Raw genomic sequence first — 22,609 nt, 5'->3', positions numbered from 1 at the left:
ACTGTTTGTTTAATCTAACCATTTCTCAGTTAAATGTAAAAAAATTAGGTTGTGTGTGCTTATTAAATCAAAGAATGACTTTTTTGAAAGAGATCTGATATTTAGTTATGATATTTACCTCATCCCGTGGGCTACCTAGTGCCCAGGGGCACAAATTTTGGAGACCCCTGAGTTATACTGTCAATCAATGCAGCTAGGACTAGCTCACTAGGTAGCACGACGAGAACCACTGTTGGAAAACAATGCAATTTACCTCAACGTGCGAAGGTTAGATGTAGAGGTTTTAAAGGCTGATACTGTTGTAAGTTTGTGACAGATTAAGCATTTCATTATACGATTGTCTCCCTTCCTTTGCATGGGATGGAACAGTGTCAGATGTGGCCAGGGGTTAACCACGGGAGTGGGGGCTGCTTCAGTAGTAGGCTACTAGCGTTCATCTCGGCGATTCTAGTCCTCAGTCCCAACGTAACGGTTGGCTTGTGTCCTCGGCTGTGTAATCGCAACAATGTTGCAACCTAGAGAGGGTGCGTCACTAACGTGTACGCTTGTAAGCTATTCCAGTCAACAAAGATATGTGTACTTCTATTGCAATACTCATTTTAATGAAGGCCCAATGGAAAATGTAATTGAGTAAAGAGTAGAATACTAGTTCAAATATTTACTTGAGTAAGAGTAAAATTACAGCACTCTTGCGCACATTTGAGTACTGTAGTAATGGAATTTAAATGACAACTATACATTTAATAATTTATGATAATTTTGAATAAAAATATTATAATTATTTTTTGAACAAAATAAATTGCACTTTTTTACAAAGCACCTGGTGGTCCTATGCCAAATATGTATTGTGGGCATGCATATATTATTATTATCGTAATAATCAATAACATACAGTAACAAGTTTGAGTACTGTACCAATTGATGTGTGTGCCAAATTTCATGAGTTTTTACCTATGGGAAGCACCTCTTTTGACATCACAATTCCATCATATTTTAGTGCGCATAAAATCCCAATTACCTCACTTCCTTTTGGGTATGGCTAATGCATTGTACATGTGAATGTTGTTCAGTTTGGGTGTGTGTCAAATTTGGTGTGTGTAGCTGAAAGTATATGCCAACCACGGGATCAGTCGCATAAGGGGGCACTAGCGAGTCCCTGGGCCACGCCCGGGATCAAGCTTTGGTACCTAACTGCTTTGTGTAATACCTGATGTGTGTGCCAAATTTCAAGATGTTTCGCCCACGTTAACTACCTCAAAAAAGGAAAACACTCTGAGAAAAAACACAAATCGGAATAACCATAACAATAATCTTTCCAAAAACAATAGGCCTTATGCCCTTCGGTGCTCAGGTCCTAAAAAGCCCTTCCATGCAGATCTTTAATCAAATGAACAAAACATCAAAGTCCTGCAATTTTCCAAAAATCAAAGGCAGCAACAAACAATCTGGCCACCACGTGTGAAATTCGCTCCTCATTTGCAAAATATTACACTTTTCCTTTGATAGGATTCAACTTTTACTGCTTCGCCCAATCTGCTATACACTGTCAATGTCGCCTGCTCTCAACTGAAATGAATGAAACACACAATGCTTTGCTAGCATGTATCAGTACCCTTATGCAAGGTGACTTACAAATGTTTTCAAATGTGTTGTTACTTGACCGTATACCTTTGCTCTCATCATAATTCCCCTCACCTAATATGCTTGCCCTCTCTTAGGTCGTAGAGTGAGAAGAGGATGTCAGTGTCCTCGCCAATGGTGTTGTAAGTGAAGCTCTTTAGGTTCATGAAAAGGTGGTGAGGTACAGGAATGCGAAAGGCCTCTCCATGCCGGTGGCCCAAGCTGTCTCCCTGTGCAAGAAAACCATTGTTTTAGCCTCCAGATACTGCTCAAATAAGTATTTATTTTGCACTCACTATTATTTGGCAGTCTCACTTTTCAATTGACATACAAAAATTTCCTTTACATATGTTGTTGTTTCTGAATTCCTGTTATGCAGTGGCAAATTTAAAATCACATTGCACTTAATTCCAGAATATGATTTCCTACTTAAAGGAATACTCTGGAGTAAAAACAACCTAGGCTCTATTTACATTAGATACCAAGTGAAGCCTTTTGTTTGAGAGCAAAATGATGTTAATTGGTGGAGTTTTGAGTAAGACCTTTGTTTACATTAGGAATGAAATGGTCTGCAATGGAAGTCTGCGGGGCAGGCTAGCACATCAGAAAACAAACACCATTTTATTGACAATGCTCAAAATACAATTACACTTCTGTACTTTTCTGTACAAAATACAATTACACGTAGTATTGCAAACTTTGAAAAAAGTACAGAGAAGTTAACAAGACCTGTTTAGGGAGGAAGAGAATCTTCTGACTTTGTGTACTGTAGCATCAAATCAGTGGGTGCCTTCAATCTTATAGCGCTGCACAGATCTGGCTGAATCTTACAATACATGAACAAACATGTTCAGTCAGATCTACAAAATGCTGAAAGTCTAACGCGCCCACTGATTTGACGCTACGGAACGCGAAGATTCCCTTCCTCCAGAAACAGGTCTTGTTATAACCTCTCTGTACACTTTCAAAGTTTATAATACTTTGTTTTTTTCCATAAGGACATTCACCACACTACCACAGAAGTGCAATTATGTATGTATGTATATATATATATATATATATATATATATTATATAAATTATAATATAATTGTATTATTGTATAATATATATATATATATATATATATATATATATATATATATATATATATATATTTTATATACTATATAAATTATAATATAATTGTATATATATATGTATAAATATATATATTTACTTTATTGTAGTGCTTTCATATCCAGTCACATGTTTTTTTCTGTTACAGTTTAATATTATTTAATAACACTGTGAAACACAAAAAAAAAAAAAAAAAATATTATAAAAAAAAAAAATAGAAATGGCATTGATATGTGTTTATGAATGTGTGTGTGTAATAGATGTTTGTGTAAGACAATTGGGTCATTCTACGAAACCGGTGCCTTTTCACTTTGACATTTTTTTTAAAAATCATGTAGGACAAGCCATATTTTAAGACATCCACATGGTATAAGACATATATGACCTGCATAAAAAAAACATTTTCCCACCTCAGGCTTAAATCCCTATTAATATTTTCCTTTTTATTGTAGCCCAGGTGTCTTTTTTTTTACCACCCCGTAACGGACAAGATGCGTTCCATTTAGACATAATGCATAAATTGAATTCAGAACATTTCATGTTTTCCTGCCATAAAAATGTCCTTAATTTGATATTAAAAGTTATAGGTTTGTTTTTTAATTGGAGATTGGCAGAATTTAGATTCTAATCTTCAAACTGTGAATTCAATGTGCATACAATATAGTCATAAAATATTAACAGTGACCAATGCATACTGATGAACCAGCATTCAACAGATTAGCTGGTTGCTATGGACTCATTGCTAAGGGCTCACTGCAGAAAGAACAGAGGTTTCCCCCAGTCATCACAGTATGTAAAACTATATATAAATATAATTTTTATGAATTAATCTAAATGGCAATGACAACCACTCTACATTCCCCTTATCACCCCCTCTACATTCCCCTTACCACCCCATAACGATACAAAGTGTTATGGGGTGGTATGTTACGGGGTGGTAAATTTCACCTCTGAATGACTGCAGCTAGCACTGTAATTGACTAGCTAAGATAGCAAATATACCATTCAGTTTAAAATTTCTTTCACTTTCTTTCACTTTACATTACAGTTGTAGCCTATAACATCGGGGTGCATTAGATGTTGAACTTCACAACCGCGTGTTTTTGGGCTGTCATTTTCAACATCTACTCTCTCCTGCAGCCCTCTATACAATTTGGCTAATTATTTTTCCATCGCATGGAAAGATCCCCCCTCCAGACTACGGACGCTCCGTTACTCGCTTCTGGTTTCAAACGCAGCTCAACGCTGTTCTAACGCAAATCGTAATCCCAGCAGGCCGTTACATATTTTATGGTGCAGCCACCAACGCGGCAAATAACGGCCTGCCGATCAAGCGCTCAAAACTCTCGCCCGTGGTCCTCCGACACCCATCACTGATATATCAGATCAAGTCTCTCTGATCTGAGGGAATTAGCGCACCTCGCGCTCTCCCGTCGAATTTGTTCGCGTGGTCCTGGCTATAGGGTCCCTCATCTTTAACGCATTTTTTGGGGTGTATTGCGGAATCCTGCACGACTCCTGCCTGCGCAGTTGAGTCCTCCACGATCCCGCAAATCACTTCAGGACCCTGGCCAGAGACTTCGCCAAACATGCTTTTCTATTATGATTTTATTTCCGATTTATTTCCAGGGCTAGTCTAGCAACTCTTGGCTTGTGAGCTCGAAAAATTAAAAACTTCTATCAGGCTAATCAAATCGTGTATAGAGTCGTTAGGCGGGCTTAACATAATGATTGATGGCAGAGTTGCAACGGTTTGGCTTGAATTCCCTGCTACTTGAAAACAAAGAAGATGGATGTTACTGTTGGCCAACAGTGTGACACGAATTAAGCTTGTTTTAAGTTGGCAAAAGTTTGAACTAGCCAACTAGCTCCGCTGGTGGGAAAACGCATGGGACTCAGCGCTGTCATATTGCGTGCAGATGGAATTTGAAAGACAAGCGATTATCCCGCCCCTCGGACTGAGCACTGCGAACGGTGAGTGCCCAGACCCTACATTTTAATGTGGGTCTGGCTCGTCAGGCTAACCACTCATGCCATCGATGTTGAATTTTGGGCGTCTGACGGAAACTGATCAATTTGACCAACAACATCGATTTGACACTCTTTTGCTGTCCTGGGGCCTATCGCACAAAACTAGGATAAGGGATTAAGCCGGGATATCTTGGATATCCTGGCTCAATTTATTCGTGATCCAGTTGCACAAAAGTGGGATAGGGGGCAGCAGGATATCCATGGCGATTTATTCTGTGGAGCTAGCCTGCTCCAGACCAGGCTAAGTTCCAGGATCTATTTAATCTCATCCCTTATCTCAGTCAGCAGTCACCACAAACGGAAACCAATAGTTATTCCACTGCCCACTACACATTGTTATCACATATACCTAGACCCACTGTCATTATTTAAACGTTTGTGATCATTAATTAACTTTTACATACTCGCCATTCCCGACCTGTCATGCGACAATGTGACGTCACGGGAGTGCCTAACCATTTCACGCGTGGTGGTCGCGGAACTAGTTGCAATATTCTCCTTAACAGAGGTGTTGCTGTTTGTTGCTGTTGTGAGAAGGCTATCTACCTACTTCACACCGTAGAAAAAGCAATGAAGCCGCTCTAGTTGCCATGGTGAATCAGTGAATCTGTGATCGGTGGCGGGGATCTATTTGAGGGAGCCGTGAGCGCGCACTTATCTAGGATAGGCTTCACCTGGCTTGATGAATCCGTGTCTGCTCATCCTGGCTTGCTCGTTGTGCAACCAATTAAGCATGTACGCTCTTGTTTTGGATTCATTGAGCGCAGCTCAGTAACTTATCCCGGATGTCTTAATTCTGCTTTTGTGCAACAGGCCCCAGGTTTGCAAATCATTCATTTAGAACATTTAAGTCACGCTATTTGTTATTATAAGCCTAATCACAGCACGGCCTTACTATGTTATCATTACCATATCATTACATTATCGCAATTAATACGTCATCATAATCATCATCGTCAGCATGGCATGTCACACTTAGCCTACCTGCTCCACCACTGAGTTCTTATCATGTAGCCTCAACTACTGTAGGCTCCACCACCTGCTCACTGTCCCTCTGCTCTGTATGCTTGCTTACATCCTCATTTAAACTCAACGAACTTCAACATGTTGCTGACATATGCTAGCCTACTTGCAATACTGTATTTTTTAAGCTTCTACATGGTGTTACTTTTGCACTATTGTCACTACCGGCACCCGCTGCAATTTCGTGTAGGCAACTTTAACTCCTGAAGCTCACAGAATCCTGGCTCTGAGCCAAAATGCGAGGGGTGGGGCCTGACGTGAGCCGTTATGGATCAGTCGAGTGTCAATATGGAAATGTAACCAATGGGCCGCTGATTGTCCTTCATTTGGGCCGATGTTTGGTCAAAATGATTAAATTATATATAGGCCTATAGCCTATTCTATCGGCCCAAAAGGTGCGTCGGCCCACCGGGAAAATGCCCGGTATGCCAGATGGCCAGTCCGCCCATGCTGTAGGTGATGCCCATGTTTGCGCCTATTGTCTTGTATCCAATGCATACCTGTATGCTCTAACCAGTAGGGGACTTACCTGATCTTTAAAAACTTTGTAGAATTAATTTAGAAAACCATCATCACCTGGAGATTTTCCAGTTTTCAACTCCTGTATTTGCTTATATACCTCTTGTACTGTTATTGGTTTTGTTAGCTTTTCATTATTTAGTTGTGTTACTTTATACTTTGAACATTGTCAATGGTATAAAATAGCGTTTGTTATTTGACGTGCTAACTTGCCGCACAGACTTCCATTGTAGGCCATGCTCAAAACTCCACCAATTAAAGTAATTTCTCTCTATTAATCAAAAATATTTGTACAATATGCAACAGAATGTTGTCCTACCTGGGTTGTGCTCTGTTGGACGCTGTGTCTGCTAGAGAGATGCTTTACAGGGTTAAAGGCAAAAATGATAACATTACATACACTACAAATGTCACATACGAACATAATTATTATCTTTACAAGAAAGATAAACAACGCTTAAAATGGAAAAGTGCCTCCTATCAAATTAATTAAAGTTGATTTGTCATTAATAGAACAAAAGAGATGTGACAATACAATACTTGACATTACACAATAAAATAGCATTGTTATTCTACAGCAGTTGAGGCCTGTCCATACGATGAACTGCCCCCAAACAACAAACAACAAACAAACTGCCACTGAACATACTTCTTTGCCTTGTTAAGGTTCAAGGTCCCTTTCTCCTCTCCTGCACTGACAATAGAGCCAGCTTTCCTCATCAGTCTGTCCAATCACATAGCACCCCTTTTCTTAATGCTGCCTTCCCAGCACACCACGGTATAGACAAGAATCCTGGCGACATCTGACCTTTAGAACATCCAGCCCACCCCAGAAAATACAGCTAGCTGTTATCCTTTTTTGTTAAGTGTATCTGTGTTTATGGACCAGTCCAGTTCATTGTCCAAATGCAGCCCCAGGTACTTGTAGGTCCTGAGTACCCTCAATGGAGGCTAGTAGCATAAGGGAGCTATTTCATCTGGCAGCAATTAAACAAATAACACATCCTTCATGACATCACATTTAAAGAAGAATTCCAGAGATTGTTCATATAGTTCTCCGTTTCTCGAGGTCACGAGTACTGTCGGTATGAAAAAACCCAGAAAACAATCAGTTCTACCTAGCTTGAGTTGCTGCAGATAGTGGCTAGAGCTGCCAGGCAGCTACAATGCTACACTCTGGGGACATGTTCATGAGCCCCAATGTTCATACCCCCGAGTGTAGCACTGTATTGTTGTTTTTTTCTTGTACCGACACTACTCGGTGACCTCAAGACTCAAGAAAAAGAGATCTATGTGAAAAATCGCCAAAATTCTCCTTTAAAATAATTTCCGGGAGGAAGCATGCAGATAGACAAATAGATTGAAGATGCATATTAAAATCAGGCTTATCTGACATGACAGTTTAAAAAGAGAAATCTGGTGAGTTTTCACATAGATTTCTGTTTCTCAAGGTCACCGAGTACTGTTGGTATAAAAAAAAAAACCTCACTTTTTAAAAAAAAACAATCTTTACCTAGCCTGAGTTGCTACCGCCACCAGCTAATGTAGTGTTGCATTTTGTGACTACTTTGGTGACCTCGGGGCACTCCCATGGAGGAGTAGCCTATTAGTCCAGGCAAAGTAGCGTTTTACGACAGACTAATTGGAAAATAAATTTTTGCAGCTTAGATCATTTCTTGAAAATCAATCTGTCCCTAGAATAATTTTGTTCCATTAACCAAATAAAACTTCCATGAGAAATTTTATTGAATTCTATTGATGTTTAGGTGGCCCACCGAGCCTCTGAAGTTTCCAACTAAAGACGTCCATAAAGCTAGGCTGTAAATATCCTTTTTTCTTAAATAACGCCAAAAATAATGGGTCTAGCCCTATAATGTCAATGGAAGTTGAATATAAATATGGACTTTTCGCATCATAGAGTTGTGTGTCTCTATCTTTATTACTTCCTGAGATATGGCAGTAGTGTACATTTTCAGGGAAGATGCAATAAAAATTGCCTTTGCCAGGCATTTTCAATAAACAACATGAAAGTAAACTATCAATAAAAGCTTGCCGTCATGGGTTTTGCCAGTACCAAATTTGAAGGCTGGAAAACAATATTTGTGGTCAGCTAATGCCTTATCGAATTAACCAAATGAGGCCTGGCGATCATTTTTCATAGACTCCAGAAATAACAAGTCCTCCTTGTTCTTCACCATTCTCTGGCCACAGAGCAAAAGTTGGATGGAGTTTTTCTCCATCTTCTGAAGTTTCTCCAGTGTAGATGGGCTGGTCCGTCGTTTCAGTGGGATAGCTCAGAGTTTGGCATTTTCATCCAAATCAATGCCATTCATGCCATGTGGGGGCAGCCGTGGCCTACTGGTTAGGGCTTTGGGCTTGTAACCGAAGGGTGCCCACATCCACGGCTGAAGTGCCCTTGAGCAAGGCACCTAACCCCTCACTGCTCCCCAAGCGCTGCTGTAGCAGGCAGCTCACTGCGTCGGGAGTAGTGTGTGCTTCACCTCACTGTGTGTTCACTGTGTGCGGAGTGTGTTTCACTAATTCACGGATTGGGATAAATGCAGAGACCAAATTTCCCTCACGGGATCAAAAGAGTAAAGTATACTTCTACTTTGATGATTTTTTTTTTTTGTTTGATTTTTTCACAGGCTTTCCTTTCTGATATCAAAGGAATGTTGGCCTTTTTATAAAAGCTGGACACCTGGGACAGTACAACATTTGCCGATTCCCACTTTGTCCTGTTTTCTGATGAACCATCCGAAAGATACCACACAAAGCAACTGAGAACTTGGCGACAGTTTGGAAGACGGGATCCAGTGATCGAGTCATCCTGAACAAGGCCACTGCCCAAACCAATTATCCAAGACAATTGTCTTATAGACAGAGTACATTTTGAAGACTGTGGATTGACATTACTAATACACTCTCCACTAGAAGCCATGTTGCAAGATAGTTCATGTAATCCTGTGTGATACAACTACTACTCTACACTAAACAAAATAGTCCCACGCATGTAGCCTATATCTGATTTGGAATTATGATATTTTTATAACACCATAGCAACAACAGTTAAATTAAATGATTAATGACAAGTGTTACAATACACATTAAGGTGTTTTTCGTCAAATAACATATTCAAAATAGAAAAAAAAATGTTTTTTTTTTTTAGAAAAATCACCAAAATATGTATGACAACATAAAGAAACCCAATGTTTATCCAATGAGCTGTGTGCTTTATGCCCTTAATACAGTTATTGTTTAAATAACTACTGGCTAAAAAATGTATAATAGTGAAATAATGTGAAATATACCCCCATAGTCCCCTATATTGCAAGGTGATTTCCTAAATTTGGCAACAATTTCGACCATTCATAAAGGTTGATGGTGGGCCACCTAAATATTATCCAATTTACTTTAAAATTTACCAGGAATGTTTTTTTTTTCGCTTATTGGAACATAATAAGCATAGGGACAGATTAATTTGCATATGTCAAGGCAGATGATGCACCCTAATATACACTATTTACCAATACCCAATGTATTATGCTTGGGCAGCATACTAATGAGAAGGGTGGGACATGTCACATGTCATGTTAGATCACATCCACAAGCTTTCAGAAAATATATGGTTTATATAGTTGAATCAGTTTATCCTTCATGGTACAAACCAAAATGTATTATGTGTACACTCTCTTCACCTAAATCCATAAAACCCCATTCATTTCAAAAGTACAAATACACAGACATATTTACTTTAGTAAAGGTACCACAATGACAACCCTACTTAAGTAAAAGTAAAAAGTACCTGCTTTTAAATGTACTTTAAGTATTAAAAGTAAAAGTATTTGCATAATGTATTATCTTAATATCTATATTCTAAAAGAAAAACTAGTATGGGCTGTGGCATTTTAATTAAGCTAGTTTTAGGTTACTCGACTAGTTAGGTTACTCGATAGTTTTAAGCTAATGCAATTGTGGGCACGTAGCGCTCCAGAATCTTTGGTAGCAACCCCGCCCCCTGGTAAAACAAACATGTTTGTCAGAGAGAAAAAAAATCTGATCATAAAATGTATCGTAAAAAGGAACGATGGTGTTGTAGAAATGTAGCGGAGTAAAAGTACATATAATTGCTGTAAAATGTAACGAAGTAAAAGTCAAAAGTATGCACTATAAATTCTACTTAAGTAAAGTACAAATACGTGGAAAATGTACAGTACATGTACTTCGTTACATTCCACCACTGTATCTCGTGACAGTGCGTCTTCAGCTGTGCTCCATACGTGTCTCTCGCCTCTCCCCTGATCCCTTTTAACAGTCATTACCAATTTGCAAATGTTGGTGAATAACTACTCATCATGAGATGTACAGTATTTCTAATATCTTTATTCTAATTATGTTTCCCATTGTAATCGTACAACTTGTAATGCTTTGCATGGATGTGCGCTGGTGTGCGTTCATGAATGATAGAAGGATGGTGCGTGCACCTGCCAATATGACTGTTGACATGAGCTCTTAAAATAGCATATGAACAACTCGCCATTGACTTCTGACCAGGTTTAGGTGGTGTATGATAGCGATTTTTAGACAACGCGCCAGGCCCCTCCCTAGGTTGTTAATTGCCACACCCCTGGTCGCAATGTTTAAAAAATAAACGTGCAAAATACCAAATTAAGCTTTGCGCGTGTCATGAGCTCTCTCTCTGCCTGGTAACACGCGCTGATTAAAGTCTGATGACCTCCACCTGTTCCTGCTCTGCTCTGCCTCACCCTCGTTTACCTACCAGCTGCACTGCATTCACCACTCATCATGCCCGGTATATAAAGCCTTGCTTTTCAGTCCACACTTGTCAGATCGTCTGCAAACCCGCACCAGTTACCTGCCTGTCTTGGAAAACGACTCTTACTCTTTGCCTGTGAACCCAGACCCGCTCGACTACTTCTTTGATCTCCAGCCCCGGTAATCTTGACCTGCCTTCCGTCTCTCTTCTACGAATACAGCCTACCCCTTGACTGTACTGCTGCTTCGTTTCAATTGCTGTTGTGTGTGTGTGTTTCCCCCAGGACTTCCCGGATCATCCAGCTCCTGCCATTGCTGCTCGGCTATTGGGGAACACACACACGCAGACTCTTGGAACTCCCGGAACCCCTGAAACCCCTGTAACCCCCAACCCTTAAATAAACTTTCTAACGTGACGCTTTTGTGGTCCTCGTCCTGTTTGGTGTCTGACAGCGCGGGTGAATAACGAGCTTTACGCCATGCACTGGAGCCCAAAATACAGCCCATAATCACTGTTCAGTTGGGAACAGTTAGCTATTGATTTTTCCTCTTCACAAAATGTAATACAGAATTGTCACAAAGACATACTTTCCAATGTTTTGGGATCACTCTCACTGAATCACGAGGTTATGAATGCATGGTGATATTTTTGCAATGTACAATGTAATCTAACATATTCTCCCGTGCTGCCGCTGGGGCATTTGGGTTAAATGGCATCGGCATGCAATTCAACATCACGTCTCCTTAAGTCCTCTAATATTTCCTAATTTATGTCATCAACACATCCGTGAATCGTGAAAATGTGTACGCTAGATTTATGCCTATTTTTTCACATCTTAATGGACACCACACTTTTCCCTCGAGTGATATTTTTCTTTGAAATTATGTATGGTTTACAGAAATGGGAACTACGATGTATAGATAAGAAGAGCGAAGTGTGCGTTGCGCAGCACAGGCGGCCAAGCAAGGGCTCCTTACCCTCAGCAAACTCAACAACAAGAAACAGTTTCCAAGTTGACCTAACTTTCAACTCTGCACAGTATCCCATTAACTGCATGACAGTAGGCTATTTACAATATTTTCTGTTAAGTAGAGTTTGTAAACACGTTATCATCAACTTAATGCACGCACAACATTTGTTTGAGCAGGAGAGAGAATGACAATGAATGGATGCAGCAACTACAGAAATTGTAGCCATACTTGCTGCTTTCTTGTACTATCTATGGTTGCTGGTTAACAGCACATAGAAGCTGATTTAAGCTAATTCACTAACTCAAGACTTCAAGGCCATCATGGATATAAAACGTTTTTTGAAAATAACGAAAGGATGGAGGGAATATAACAAAGCTTGGAGTTATTTCAGATGGGCTACAACAAGGTATGCAAAATTATGGTGCTTAAAACCTTAGCGCAGCTGGAATAATGCTTAGGCTGATGTTAACGCGATGTTTAAAGCCATACACAATGGTAACTTTAGCCTTTATAGGGCTGTATAAAGTTGTCCAAATTAATAGGTCATAATTAGGCGTTGTTGTAGTAAAGATATTGCATGTAGATGTTGTACTATATATGCTACTAAATTTTTAGGTCACCAATGCACGAACAAAACAGGGAAATGGACAAATATTATCAAGGCTTTGAATGTTTCCGTCTGTGCACGGGGGTGTCTGTAGATTGGTGTGCAACGCATTCATTCATGCAGGCCTGTGGTCATGCATGCGCCCTTAAAATAGCATCTGCATTTGCGCCACAGACTTTAGACCAGGGAGTTAGATAGATAGATAGATAGATAGATAGATACTATTGATCCCCAGGGGAAATTCAAGAAATTCAGTTCCTGGTCTGTGGCGGAATTGTTTTCTGAAACTGCAAAATATCAACAGTAAACGTTTGCGCCGGAACACGGCCCGTCTTTTCGCTGAACCGCCCCCGTGGGCGCAATCGAATTCCCTAATTTACAGGCGTGTACCTGTGGAGGGAAAATTCCAATATGCGCTGACTGCAAAATAGGAAAGAAAAAAGCACGAGAATACAAAGTCATTTGCGCTGGGACGCAAGATAGAGCCCTTAGTGGTATTTCTGTAAAAAAAATTATCTCCATAATCTAAGATAGGTAAGAAGGTAGCTTCCACCAACTTTCTCTTGGCTGACTGTGAAAAACAGGCACTATTCCAAAAATAAAACCCCAGCTTTAGCCTTAACTTAGATAGCAATTGTTTAACATGTAACTTGAATGATAAGTCGGTAACACTTTACTTGACGGGTGAGTTCATAGCACATTCATAGCAGCCGTCATAAACTGCACATAAAGCATTCATGACTGTTTCATGAGACATGACTCAACATTCATATCAAACCTTTCATGAATGTGGAAGACAGAACAACGACAACTTGTCAAAATAAAAGTCTGTATTTGTGTATCTTTGTAAATATTTCATGAATATCTTATGAAGTGGAATGTCACTTTACTATACAAGTTGTGAAGTATTTGTAATGACTGAGTAAATAGGTAAACTAGCCTACATTCAGCTGACCCGTATTTGTGTAACCTGGAACAGTTGGACATTCCCAGTAGCAAAAGATGAGAAATCATCTGCAAAGGTTACATCATAAAACAAATATATTTTTTATGAAACAAAAATTATTTGCTTGACCATTTGCTTGACCTTTTTGGCACTGGAGTAGCCCATTGACTTAGATGTGACATGATCAGGTAAGAGGTTGGGACCAAACAGCAATGCTGCTTTGCGACTTTGGACTTTTATTTTGACAAGCTCTCGTCGTTCTGTCTTCCACATTCATGAAAGGTTTGGTATGAATGTTGAGTCATGTCTCATGAAACAGTCATGAATGCTATCAGGTTCTGACAGCTGCTATGAATGTGCTATGAACTCACCCGTCAAGTAAAGTGTTACCGATAAGTCTTCCTCCAATACAGAGCCTAGGTATTTGTAGGAGGAGACAAGTTCTATAGCTTTACCCTGCAAAGTGTAAAGAGGTGGTAGAGAAGATTCACTGGCCTGGATATATGACGTGCTGTGTGAGGGAAGGGGGATGAGATGCTCCAGAATGCTACAAGTGAACAGTACCTAATTTGACACCCCAAGCACAAATAGAAGAATACCATCCCAAGTTTGCAGAGGACACACACACACACACACACACACACACACACACACACACACACACACCTAATGGATTGTCGTTGGGAAAAAATGCATGTCCACCTACCATTTTGTAGAGGTCTGAGACACTGATCTGGTCTGCATCAACCATCTCAAACTCTTTCCTGGGGACAAGATCCAGGCCCAAGTGTCTACAGAGATAAGACAGATAGGATAGAAAGGATAGTGAAGGCCAGGCATTGAATGGAGGTATATCAGAAAAAGCAGTGAAAGAGTACAGTCTGATGGTCAGGTTATAAGATTAACAATGTCTCTACTCTTCACAAAGCTGTGGCCAAAAATAATAGCTTGCAATGATTTGCATATCAATCATGTATATTCAACTGCAATAAAAAAACATTTCTGCATCGTTCAATCACTAGATGCAAAGTAACATTACCCAGAATTTGACTCCATTTTGGGCAAGAGAAAACAAATTGTGTTGTAGGTGTGTAGATTCATAATTTAAAAACTCGCTGTTGACAAAAAAAGTTTCAACGGCAGCTGCTTCTCATAATATCAATTTATCTATGCTAACAAAACTGTAGACTGACACCTGCAGTTTCCAATACATTAGAGAGACAGGCATAACAATACCAGCCTCCATTACAAACAAACCAAGTGACAGAATATAAACTATGCTGCTCGACAATAGTGCAGACGCCTGTGCAAATGTATGGATGACTTCGATGAAGTTGGAAAGATTCAAACTAAGTCATAGTATTATAACTTCACGTCAAGTTAAAACTGAAGATGCACAGTCTGTAAGCTCCAATATCTAAAGTGGGTGATTATAACAGGGTTTTCCCTATTTAACAATGTACAGTGGGCATCGCTTTCAAATGACCACTTCATTCGCGCAGCCACTGTGCGTCGCTCTGCCACTGTACATCGCTCTGCCTGCCACCCCTTCTGAAAAAAGAAGGATCTACCATTAAACATAATTGTTGCCGAGAGTAATCCCAGCCTACGAATTCAATAACAAATTAAATCATGCACCTCGATTTAGGCTACTTGGGTATGGCTTAAGGCTTGACTACACGGTGGTAACGAAAATCGAAATCGAAATTTGCTGTCTACATTATTGTCAGTGTTGGGGGTAATGCAACTACGCAAATCAAAACAGTGTCTTGTGTGATAATTGAGCCAGTAGAGAAATAACTGTTCAGAATGAATCTGTAGCCTTGGGTAGGCTTCTGCAGAAAACAATGTTGTTGCCGATTTAATCTGGCGACGTTTTTAACAGGCTACGCAATAGAGGCTTAACAACTATGACCCACGTTTTGGTTACTTAAATTAATTTGCCCTACTTCTTGACTGCAATGTAGTCAATTGACTGCTTGACATGTCATTTTTATTTTTCTGTACAATAAACAAATACATATGCCTTATGCCGCAGAATTACATTCATATTTGGCTGACTTCTGCAGACGCGCAAAAAAACGCTGCCAGGCCATCCTTAAAAATATTTTCGTTTGCCGTAACCTGACCGACCCTGTCAATTTAGAACCGACCCAAATATTTATTTTTTTCCCCTTTTAGTCCGACCGACTTGCGGTTGTAAACTTCATGTTAAGACCGACCGATTTTTTTTTTACTCTAAACAACCAATACAAATAAAATACTATTTATTTTAGTAGGCCTAAGTATTGTGAATATAAACTGCCTACATACAAACGTAGGCTCTCTTAAATAAAACCCTGTGGCGTCATCTCTACACCATTGGTTTACGCATGTCACACCATGGCCTATACGCTTCGTTTCATTCACACAAACATCTAGACTCAACGCTTATTACTTAGCACGAAGCTCTGGAAGAACTGTGCCCAGATCTTTTCCTATTCTTTCTCCCCTCTAGTCTAACGGTGACCGTGTTGAAGAATTGAAATTGGTTGTGGTCTATTCAGCATTTCTCAAAATATGGGCTTAACACAGATTCGAACTCTTGGACTGGGGACTGATAACTAATAATAAAATAACTGTCATCAGCCGGCCTTAACGCACTGCGCCACAGAATTGACGGCGTGGGTGAATAATAATAATAATAAGCTTTATTTGTATAGCACCTTTCATACACAGAATGCAGCTCAAAGTGCTTTACATTTAAAGCATGTAACACAATAATAGTCAGTCAGTCATTATCAATCACCTTTCTTTGCTGTTTATGATCTACTCAGCAACATATCAAAAATATAGAAAATTACGTCATAAGACTTAACCCTCTTACCCCCCACAAGCACGCCATATGGCAACTGTGGCAAGGAAAAACTCCCATATTCCAGGAAGAAACCTTGAGCAGAACCTGACTTAATAGGGGGAGCCCATCTGCTTCTGGCTGGCTGCGCCCTCCAATAGTAGCAGATGTAGAATAATCTGAAAATGTAGTCTACAGGATAAGATGAGTTAACTAAAAGCTTTCCTGTACAGGTATGTTTTCAGATCTTTTCTAAAATATTTACTGAACTTCGCCTGCTTGATGTACAGAGGCAGGGTGTTCCATAGTTTGGGGCATAATGGATAAACGCAGCTTCTCAACTTTGTTTGTGGAGCACTTTGGGTACGATTAAAAGATTAGAATTGGATGATCTAAGTTTCCTTTGTGGTTGATAAGATATTAAAAGCTCAGAGATATATGAAGGTGCTATGCCATTCAGAGCTTTGTAAGTAATTAACATAACCTTAAAATCAATTCTATAGGAAATAGGGAGCCAGTGCAGTTCAGCCAACACAGGGGTGATGTGTTCTCTCTTCTTAGTCTTAGTTAAAAGTCTAGCCGCAGAGTTCTGTATGAGTGCCAATTTCTTTAGATGTTTTTTGGGAAGACCAGTGAAAAGTGCATTGCAGTAGTCTAACCTGCTAGTGATAAAGGCGTGAATTAGTTTTTCTGCATCTTGTTGAGTTAAAAGGGCGGACTTTGGCAATGTTTCTCAAGTGGAAATAGGCTGTCTGAGTAACTTTACTGATATGGGGCTTAAAACTTAACTCTGCATCTAAGATGACACCGAGGCTTGTTACTTTTGGTTTGACCTGGTGTGCCAAGTGCCAAGAATAGGGATAAATAACAATAGAGTACACAACTGTTTCACCAGCACATTTAAATGACTTGACTAAAGTCATAACTACGTGCATAACTGGAGGTACACCCGTTATCTGAGCAGTCTGTCCTCATTTTGCGAATGCGAGGACGATATGAGTCTGTTGCATTTCGTTAGATGTCCGAGTCACGCATAATGTTTGAAAACCACTGGCTCGTAATCACAATAATTTAACACACGACAGTTGGATAGGCTACTTCATCATGTTCCCATGCCTACATTTTGGTGAGTAGCATAGAGATCGTTAAAACAATAAAGTATGGCTCTCCATTTGGGACATCGAAAACGTATATTTTTAATAGGGTAGACTACCGTCGGAGATGCTGACTTGCAAAGGCCTCATGATAACACGTTATCTCCACCATCATCAGTCAATGCCCCCTTGATCAAAGTGGGGAATGAAAGAAAAAGTTTGAGAACCACTGGCTTAACAAGTTACTGCAGTCCAGAACATACCTTATAATGCCTTTATAATATTCATTTGTAACGTTCTGTGTAACCTACATATATTTAGAACTAGGCCTACTGCCGACATCGAGCAATATGCTGTTTCACCTTGTAGTGGCACTCAACCTTAATACAGCCCTCAGGAGCGCGTAGCTGAAAAGGTGCTTAAGCCAGTGGCAGAATGTGCCTAGATTTTGGGGTTGCTCCTCCCAAAATGTGTAACTCCCTCTATCACGCATAAATGACAGAGGGGAGAATTCGCACAGGTTGAAAAGCTCTGCAGGTTTTTGACAGGGAGAGCGCTTGCAAGAGTCTGACATTTCAGGAGCAGCATTATTCTTTGATCTAATGGCTAATTAATAAATAACTAACCATCTATTAATAACTTGTGAATGGCTTATTAAGCATTTACAATATCTTTAGCCTACTTTTTTGCAATAAATCAACATTTAGAGGCCCTTGAAAGAATGAAAATGATTAATGTCAGAAATGCTCTTAATTGGATTTTCAATGCATTATGCTAGATATTCATACTCAGACATTGTACATTCCTTGTGATATTTGTTAGTAATTTCTCACAGCAGCCAACCATACAAGTACTGTATTTTCTGGACTATAAGTCGCTCCGGAGTATAAATCGCCAAAAAATCAGTCAAAAAATGCATCATGAAGAGGAAAAACCATATATAAGTCGCACCGGACTATAAGTCACATTTATTTAGAAATGTAAGTTATTTCACAAAATCCAAAACCAAACACAGACAGAGACTATGTAACTGGACACAGAGGCCAAAAAGATTCATGTTAATGAAGACAAACACAAAAGTGTGACGGTACGTTTTTACGGATAGTTAACGGTCGTTCTTAAGTGTTAAAGGTTCTTAAGACGGGACTGAATAGGTATCCGATAGGTATGTTAACGTAACACAGTTATTCAGCTAGGCTACACAATTTGCCAGCTTGAAGTTGGTTAGCTTCAGGGCTGCCAACTTTTCAAAAAACCTTGGAGTGAGATTTGGTGGGGCCAACCCAAATTTTGCTGCGGAATTTTTTGTTTGGCTCATTCAGCATTATACCGTACAGTAAAAAAAAACATACATCAGTGGTTCTCAGGTGTAGGGACCAGGCATGGACGGATTATGAACTTTCGTGCCCCTGGCCCCACATGTATTAAGGGCTCCCCACTAATTGTCGCATATGCCAATACTAAATTCAATCAGATTCATAGCCTACATCCTGATGTGTTGATATTGAGGCAATGATTCCATGCAAAGGCTTGGGCTTCAGGGCCCCCTGACACCTTGGGCCCCTGGGTCTGGGCCCGGAAGGCCCGTACAGTAATCCATCCCTGGGACCAGGGTCCCAGAGTTAAATTAACATTGGTATCTAAGGGATATAGCCTACTACAGTGGGTCCCCGTTAAGTTTGGACGGGTTCCTTCATGAATCACGCACCCCATTTTCTCAGCAGAAATGGCACAAACTGCAGTTGACACAAACAACCACAAGGTGTCACTTGGGTGCCACTACTATTTTGATGCGACAGACTTACTGCTTCCATGACGAAGCGGGGCACGGAACTTAAATTGATCACGGTAGTTTAAGGCTTACACTTGACAAAACATTCTAATATGAAAATGTAGATGCAATTGTTGTAAAATGGTGCAGCTCCTTTAAGAAAGCACCGTGTGCAGGGATGGAGAGAGAGAAAGCGAGAGGGGATAGGCCTATGTGTGTTACAACTTAGCGTGTGGAAAAAATACGTGCTGTTGAGACTGGAGCGAGTCATATTCAAAATAACGCAAAAAAAAGCAATTATCCTCATTCATTGCAACCAAAGCATGCCTGCTTGCCGACGCTCAAACGAAAAATATATCAAAGCACCTTTATGCGTTTGAATGTAGCACTAAAAAATGTTTAAACAGCTGGACAAATGATTTAGCTAATTGATTATATAACCTGTACACCAGCAATTGTTTAACATTTACCTGTACAAGTACATTGACAGTAGCCCAGCCTAACAGCATGTTGTAGGCCTACTGTAGAAATTTCACTTAAATTGCAACCGCAACATGCCTGCTTGCCAACGCTCAAATGACAAATAAAAAAAGATAATAAAACAACAAGAGGGTTGAGTCTGAATGACACTGAGTTTTTAGACACTGAGTTTTTGTAGTTAAGAAATATTTTCGTATAAAAAAATGGTCATTCTTCAATCTCCTTCACTGACCTATGGAAAAGGCTTAACGCCCCAAAAACAACGATCAATGATCATCAAATTTCTCTCTCACATTGCTCCTCATAACCATCTATAAAAAAGTGTTTTTTCCTTTTTCTTTTGAGCACATCCGAATCCCAGGACATAACGCACTGGACCTTATCATAGGCTCGAGATATAATTCCAAAGGGGGCAGATAGGGGCCACTGCACTTAAAACTTAAAAAGATGAAGCTTTCGAACTTTGAAATTACGATCAGTGACTGGCATCGGGTGAACGAAGCTTTTTTCAAGTTGAACAGGCTATTAAAACTATTTGCGCACCTCCATGTCACAGGAGAGACTGGGCTCTCCCTTCTATGAAAAAAGACGTTAGGCTACCTGCAAACTGGCCTATGATTTCATTGCTGAGTTTGCGCAAAGCAAGAAAATTTTTTTTTCCTGAGTCAGGATATGGCGAGTCAGTGTCATTTATTTGTCCAATGTTAGCCTATAGATACAGACCAGTACATCTTATCAATAGTTTGAATGTCATGTGTTTCTGCTCATTGCAAAAATTGCAAATTATAATAGAGCTATTCGAATGAGAGGAGGAACCACTTCTCTAAGGTAATTGCTGAAAAACAGTAGAAACTCTAGGGTGTTGTTCTCTACCATTGATAGGCTATTGCATCAAACACCTTTGACACACTCAGTCAGGCATCCTCTCTAAGATCTTGAAGAATTTGCAGACTTCTTCAAAAACAAAGTCATTTCTATAAGGGAGGCTATTGGTAACACAAGTAATATGTTTGATAGTACACCCAAAAACAGCCCCCAAAATTAAGGTCCTTTAGCACTATTACTCAATCTGAGCTTGGTAAAATTATAACTCAAACCGGCTCTTCAACATGTGTTTTAGATCCAATCCCTACTACATTCCTCAAAAAAAGTATATGAAGGCTTAGCTCCTTTTTCTCAAGGTAATAAATACCTCATTAGAAACAGGTATATTTCCAACTGCTTTTAAAACCGCTGTTGTGAAACCTTTACTTAAAAGTCAAAACTTGACCATACCAATCTGAGCAACTACAGGCCTATATCAAATCTATCGCTTTTTGAGCAAAAAGTACTTGAAAAAGTTGTTTGCAATCAGTTAAATACCTTCCTCAACGAAAAACAGTATCCTTGAAAAATTCCAATCAGGTTTTAGATCAAATCACAGCACAGAAACGGGCTCTAGTAAAGATAGTCAATGATCTCAGACTAGCTACCGACTCAAACAAAGTCTCAATCCTTATTCTTCTGGATTTGAGTGCTGCATTTGACACCATTGATCATAGCATCCTAATTCACCGCTTGCAAAGTGGGTGGGTCTCTCTGATAATGCTCTAAACTGGTTTCAAACCTACATTACTGGCAGAGATTTTATATCAGTCTAGGAGATCATGTATCTGAAAAACATGACTTGCCTTTTGGTGTGGCCCAGGGGAGCTGCCTTGGTCCCCTGCTTTTTCTCTATATATGCTCCCATTGGGAAACGCCATAAGTCAGCATAATGTAAACTTCCACAGCTACGCAGATGATACCCAATTGTATCTTTCTGTGGAGCCAACTAACCCAGATGGCCTTTTCCCTCACTGCATGCCTAACCTCCATTAATCAGTGGATGAGCAAAACTTTTTGAAACTAAATGATGACAAAACAGAGGTACTTCTGGTTGGACCAAAACTAAAGCGAGATATTATTCTTAGTAATCTGGGGAACTTGGCACACCAGGTCAAACCAAAGTAACAAGCCTCGGTGTCATCTTAGATGCAGAGTTAAGTTTTAAGCCCCATATCAGTAAAGTTACTCAGACAGCCTATTTCCACTTGAGAAACATTGCCAAAGTCGCGGCCCTTTTAACTCAACAAGATGCAGAAAAGCTAATTCACGCCTTTATCACTAGCAGGTTAGACTACTGCAATGCACTTTTCACTGGTCTTCCCAAAAAACATCTAAAGAAATTGCACTCATACAGAACTCTCTTGGACTAGACTTTTAACTAAGACTAGAAGAGAGAACACATCACCCCTGTGTTGGCTGAACTGCACTGGCTCCCTATTTCCTATAGAATTGATTTTAAGGTTATGTTAATTACTTACAAAGCTCTGAATGGCATAGCACCTTCATATATCTCTGAGCTTTTAATATCTTATCAACCACAAAGGAAACTTAGATCATCCAATTCTAATCTTTTAATCGTTACCCAAAGTGCTCCACAAACAAAGTGGAGAAGCTGCGTTTATCCATTATGCCCCCAAACTATGGAACACCCTGCCTCTGTACATCAAGCAGGCGAGTTCAGTAAATATTTTAAAAAAGATCTGAAAACATACCTGTACAGGAAAGCTTTTAGTTAACTCATCTTATCCTGTAGACTACATTTTCAGATTATTCTACATCTGCTACTATTGAGGGGCTTGCCAGCCAGAAGCGGATGGGGCTCCCCTATTAAGTCAGGTTCTGCTCAAGGTTTCTTCCTGGAATATGGGAGTTTTTCCTGCCACAGTTGCCATATGGCGTGCTTGTGGGGGTAAGAGGGTTAAGGCTGCCAGTCTTATGGCGCCATTTTCTAT

At 39.8% G+C, this 22,609-nt stretch overlaps 1 protein-coding gene across 4 annotated transcripts in view; it reads right to left on the bottom strand.

Annotated features, from left to right (window-relative positions):
- The window catches only part of dock3 (dedicator of cytokinesis 3), a 557,701-nt gene that overhangs the window by 442,757 nt on the left and 92,335 nt on the right, over window positions 1–22,609 (bottom strand). For all 4 annotated transcript variants that reach the window (XM_048254372.1, XM_048254373.1, XM_048254374.1 and 1 more), the window contains exons 7-9: window positions 14,319–14,403; window positions 6,631–6,672; window positions 1,696–1,850 (exon numbers count right to left, since the gene is read on the bottom strand). In XM_048254372.1, coding sequence (XP_048110329.1) covers window positions 1,696–1,850; window positions 6,631–6,672; window positions 14,319–14,403 — 282 coding nt within the window. The remainder of the gene's footprint in view (window positions 1–1,695; window positions 1,851–6,630; window positions 6,673–14,318; window positions 14,404–22,609) is intronic.

The sequence above is a fragment of the Alosa alosa genome, chromosome 10 (assembly GCF_017589495.1).
Source record: "Alosa alosa isolate M-15738 ecotype Scorff River chromosome 10, AALO_Geno_1.1, whole genome shotgun sequence".
Taxonomy (NCBI): Eukaryota; Metazoa; Chordata; class Actinopteri; order Clupeiformes; family Clupeidae; genus Alosa; species Alosa alosa.
Note: the sequence above shows the minus strand (reverse complement) of the source record. Positions and strands in the feature narration are given on the sequence as shown.